This window comes from Miscanthus floridulus, chromosome 19 (genome assembly GCF_019320115.1).
Source record: "Miscanthus floridulus cultivar M001 chromosome 19, ASM1932011v1, whole genome shotgun sequence".
Lineage (NCBI taxonomy): Eukaryota > Viridiplantae > Streptophyta > Magnoliopsida > Poales > Poaceae > Miscanthus > Miscanthus floridulus.
This window is the reverse complement of record NC_089598.1, coordinates 107,175,992-107,181,114: the sequence shown is the minus strand read 5'-3', so window position 1 is coordinate 107,181,114 and position 5,123 is coordinate 107,175,992. Positions and strand designations below refer to the sequence as shown.

At 49.4% G+C, this 5,123-nt stretch overlaps 2 protein-coding genes across 2 annotated transcripts; one reads left to right on the top strand and one right to left on the bottom strand.

The window, feature by feature from the left end:
* The first annotated feature begins 354 nt into the window (after positions 1-354).
* Positions 355-839, top strand: LOC136526572 (ABC transporter B family member 1-like). The gene is made up of 2 exons (XM_066519199.1): positions 355-542; positions 608-839. The coding sequence occupies exons 1-2, from the start codon at positions 355-357 to the stop codon at positions 837-839; spliced, it is 420 nt and encodes a 139-aa protein (XP_066375296.1).
* Positions 840-3,213: 2,374 nt separating this feature from the next.
* On the bottom strand, positions 3,214-4,105 carry LOC136525337 (uncharacterized). The gene has a single exon (XM_066518337.1). It carries the CDS (start codon positions 4,101-4,103, stop codon positions 3,222-3,224), a length of 882 nt encoding a protein of 293 aa, XP_066374434.1. The 5' UTR covers positions 4,104-4,105; the 3' UTR covers positions 3,214-3,221.
* Positions 4,106-5,123: the final 1,018 nt, after the last annotated feature.

The following is a 5,123-nucleotide window of genomic DNA, read 5'->3' as shown; positions in this document are numbered from 1 at the left end:
GCTCATAGAACCGCTGCACCAGCGCTAGCAGCAGGAGGCTCCGGCGGCCAAAAGCACGTGTCCAGCAGCACGCGTCCTTGCCGAGTCGGGGAAGCTCGCGCTAGAACAGCAGCACGCGTCCAGCAGCAGGTTCCGCAGGCCAGAAGCAGTGCATCGCCATCGCCCGCGCCATGCTCAAGAACCCCGCCATCCTGCTATTGGACGAGGCCACCAGCACGCTTGACTCTGAGTCGGAGAACCTCGTGCAGGAGGCGCTGGACCTGGACCGCTTCATGATCAGGCGCACCACCACCACCACCGGACCATGGCCGACAAGTAGCTCGCCTTCCGCGCCGGCGCCTATGCCTCGCCAGGATGAACTCGCTCGAGTGGACCTACGCGCTCGTCGGCTCCCTCGGCTCCATGGTCTGCGGCTCCTTCAGCGCCATCTTCGCCTACATCCTCAGCGCCGTGCTCAGCGTCTACTACACGCCGGACCCTCGCTACATGAAGCGTGAGATCGCCAAGTACTGCTACCTGCTCATCGGCATGTCCTCCGTGTGGTGCTGCTGTTCAACACGGTGCAGCAGGTGTGTTCTGGGACACGGTCGGCGAGAACCTCACCAAGCGTGTGCGCGAGTCGCGAGAAGATGTTCGCTGCTGCCGTGCTCTGCAACGAGATCGCCTGGTTCGACGCCGACAAGAACGCCAGCGTGCGCGTCGCCGCCAGGCTCGCGCTCGACGCCCAGAACGTGCGCGTGGTGGCGACGGTGCCGCTGGAGACGTTCCTGTTCGTGGCGAGCATCCACGAGAACATGGCGATTTTCTGGTTCACAGCGAGTTCTGTCACACCATTTTAACAGAATGTTACTTTCAGTTCACGGTCCAATCTTTCTATGGTATTTTACGGGGGTGCAAACTTTCAGTGGTATTTTACAGATCCCGGTCCTTCGATGCTACACGACGAATTTTCCCATAACTTATTGATAATGTTCTTTTGCAAAAGCAACACCACATCGAACTGCAATGTTAACATTCCGCTATAATTTTCACAAAAGGAGGTGCAAATTTTATTCTATTTCTCCCATTACAAGGGCAAGGTCACAACTATTTATGAGATTAATTCCAAACACATGAAAGAGACATCACTTGCTCTATTACATCTCTGAAATCTTTAATTTTTTATTATCAAGTATTTCTTTTGGCCTCCGTTGTCTTAGTAAGTCATGTGCAAATTGGACCTTTACATGCAGAAGTGCCAGTTATTCATTAAGAAGATGAACATGGACACTGTTATCGATCTACTAGCTTCAACTATGTCCCTATTTATAATAATCTGGCTATTTACACAGAACATTAGGACCAGTGGTTGTAAACCCATTTTCACAGGCTTTCTAGCTTCCGCCAGTGTGAAAGGTCAGTGAAAATCGTGAACTTCACTGACGTTTTTCTTAAGGACCCACTATCATAAATTTACAGTGGCGGTTTTCTTAAACATCCCGTGTAAATGATTTTCAAAAATTGCAAATCATCCTAAAAATAGCAAAAAAAAAAACTTTTTATAGGGGGAGGCCCACCCTAGGATGCCACGCCTAATTTCTAGTGATTCGATAAATATGCACAAGTCGTAGTACCTAGAAATCAAACTCACAACCTCAGGCCTAAAACGATACACCCCTTACCAATGCTCCCTAAAGTCACTTGTGACTTAAAAAAAGAAACAATCCCCCCTATTTACTCCACAGATTTTGAAATGAAGATTTGGAGCCCTAAATAAATTCAAATAAAAAAGTTTCAACTAAAAAATTTTAGATCTCATCGAGAGCGATAGCTTTGATTTTGATCATTAATCCATCCGAGGTCATTTGAGAAAATTGAAAAAATATGAATTTTAAAATCTTTAATCTTAAAACATAATTTTTGAGCCCTAAACGATTTCAAATGGAAAAAATAATCAACTACAAAGTTATGGTTCTTCTCGAATATACTACAAATAAAATTCCCTTATGCACAAACGAAAAATTATTAGAACGACCACCATGAGTAGCATCAAGATCAAACCGCCATGGCCGACCCAACAATAAATGGCATGCACTCACCGGTGCAATATCATAGTCCACTGTATCAACATAATTTCCAATGAAAAATTTAACTCGCGCCTTATGAGTAATTTTTAGTGTGCCACTTTGGTTCATCCATTGCATATAACACGGTGTTGGAAGCCTCCTCGTAGATAAAGATAAAGCATGCACAATATCAGAACTAATGGCATTTGTGAAACTACCACCATCAATAATTACTTTGCATACACGACACATATATATAGAAACACATATTAAATATGTTGGTAAAGACCCTTGCAACACTAATATGGACTTACAAGGGCATATGCCCCCCAGCCTATAAAGGTTTCCACTCCAATACAGTGTCCTTTTATATAGTGTGTTGTTTATTTTTATCATGTTGTGGACTTCTAACATGTTGGAAATGCATGGTCTTCTATGTCTTGAATCAAAAGATGAATTCTAAATTTTGAAAAGTCCACACACACTAACGTGGATTTTATGAGCACATAAGATGTAACCAACTGTTCACCTACTAAAGTGGTTTAGTCTGAGCCATTAGATGGACATTGGAGTGCTGAGATTCAGCCATGTCATGGTTAGCCCCCTCGCCTCACCCGTGTGAAACTCAAAATCAATCAAGGGACTCCTAGTAGTTGAGCCTTCAAAGTAAACATTAGTCGGTGAACTGTATATGGGCCATTATCCTTGAAAGTAAGTAATCAGTCAACTCTATATGGGCCTTGTAAGTAACATTCCCAATTTGGATTGATACAGGAGCACAGTCTGGAGCTGCAGAACATATAATGTAGCACCGAGCGTGTGCTTTTGATTCAGAGAGATGAGACGCGGGCGCTGAACAAACTCCAAAACGAACTAAAAATACAAGCTAACCAACCACACTCTGTTAAACCTCGGCAAAATCCGAAGGAAAAATTAGGTCTTGCTCCTTAATTTTCATAGTTGCACATGGTCTTCATTTACATGTCAAGATTTCACAATGCAGCAGGAAACATACACAAACGTAACTGCACAAAAACCTCACGTATTTACAGAGTTACAGTTACACTCATGCATCTTAATTTCTGACTGCTAATCAACAAGTAAACAGCATGCACATGCATTTGTTATAATTCACTAGCTTGGAGAGATGAATTAGATTGGAGGCTGGAGCTGGAGCTAGAAGATGTGGGTGTGTATGTTGAGCAGCGCAACCCTGGTCTGCACGAGGGTCCTGAACACCTTGTCACTGCCGGCCTCCTCCAGGCCGTCGATGCACTCCTCCAGCTCCTCCAGCCTCTCCACGAGCGCCACCGTCTCCTTCTCCTCCTCCGACACCTTCTTGGTGAGGCACATGAGCGCCGCAGTTCTCTTGCAGGAGCACGCGGCGGCGGAGGCCGACGCGGACATGGCGGCGACGGTGCCGAACAGCGCGGCCGACGCGGCGGCCGTGGCCGCGGCGGCCTCGGCCAGCAGCGCGGCCACCTCGACCTCCGCCGCGCTGCCGAGGCCGAGGCGTGAGGGCCTGCCGCAGCCGCCGGCGGCCGCGCCGTCCCTGGCAGCGGAGGCCGCGAGGCGGGCGAGGTCCTTGCCGGCCTTGCGCTGCGACCGGAGCGCGGAGGCCAGGCGCGCGCCGTCGCGGCGGCGCACGGCGGCCAGCGCCTCCGCCACGTCCCGCTTCAGCTCCACCACGGCCTCCTGGAAGCTGCCGTGCGCGTCGGCCAGGCGGAGGAAGGCGTCCAGGAGGCGGTCGCCCGTGGCGGAGAGGGAGAGCGCGGCCTGCGCCTCGGGGAGGTCCAGGAGGTCGCCGAGCGAGGCGTGGAGCGCGTCCACGTGCGCCAGGCCCGTGGCGGCGCCGGAGGTGGCCGCGTACTGCGCCCACGCGCGCACTGCGCTGATGTGCGCGTGTAGGTGCGCGAGGATCGGGTGGGAGCGGCACGGGAGGCTGACGGACCGGGCGTGGTACGCGGCGGCGGCGGAGGACGCCGAGCGGGGCTTGGTCGACGACGACCTGGACGGGCTCAGAGGGAAGGAGATGGAGCGGGCGAAGCTGGGCGCCATGCCTCCGCCGATGGAGCTAGCGCTGGTTGTGTCTGCGGCGTGCGTGTTCCTTGCTTATAAAGAAGGCGGAGGCGGAGCTGGTGTGGTAGCTCGTGTCGGCGTGGAGAGGTGTGCGTGGCTGGCATGTCTAGGTTAGCGGGCTCGGGCGGGCCATGTGTGCAGTTGAAAACGATGGAGCTCTGCTCTGCTGGGTCGATCACGCTCACGCGCTAGCATTGCCAGTGACAGTGTGGCCGCCTTTGGGTTTGCAGGAGAAGCCTGAACGCGCAAGTGGGTGTACGCGCGCGTGATGTGATGCAGTAGCCACGGTGGCAGGATCGTTCTTGGCCTCTGTTCTCTGTTTTCTATACGTATTTCCACCTGATTTCAGATCGTCTGAATAAAATCAGCTGTTAAATACTCCAGTATTGTAAAGCTTGTGCCTTGAGATTAACGAGTGACAGTAGGCCACACCAGTTGTTAAATATTTTAAAGCCTTGATTGAGCAATTGCATGTTTTGTTTATGCATTTTTTAGGCAGGAGATCTCATCTGAAGTTCTGAATAAAATCTCTTCTCTGAGAAAACAGATTTCTGAATAAGGACGTGTGAACTGGTGGAGATTAAGTAACAAATACACAGACGAATAATCAATCAACTAGGCAAAGGTTAAGCACACATTATACAAAATTTACTTGTGTCCAGTCACGGGTTAGTTTGGACGAACAAAGAAACCAAAAGAATGAGTTGCAAGACCCAATATTTTTTTCTTTTGATACGCAGGATCCAATATTTGGTATGATAGCTAGAGTGTACTGCTTGTCAACTTGACATATATAGGTCGGTTTAACCCAGATACCAAGACAGTATCATGATGCCGGTCAAAAAAAAAGACAGTATCATGATGGATTAATAATTGTTTACCAGAAAAATAATTTGAAAAAAGGAACAAAATAATAAGCTAGTACGCCCCATGAAATCTTTCTGTGCATTTTCGTACGGTACTATCTAGTTTCCTCTTTCCCTCCAACCCCACGGCGGT

What these genes read in the sequence shown, in the direction of transcription:
- LOC136525337 (XM_066518337.1), bottom strand. Translation starts at nt 4,103, where the DNA reads ATGGCGCCCAGCTTCGCCCGCTCCATCTCCTTCCCTCTGAGCCCGTCC.
- LOC136526572 (XM_066519199.1), top strand. Translation starts at nt 355, where the DNA reads ATGAACTCGCTCGAGTGGACCTACGCGCTCGTCGGCTCCCTCGGCTCC. An exon ending in ATCGGCATGTCCTCCGTGTG is followed by an intron (nt 543 to 607) that starts GTGCTGCTGTTC and finishes AACCTCACCAAG; the next exon opens with CGTGTGCGCGAGTCGCGAGA.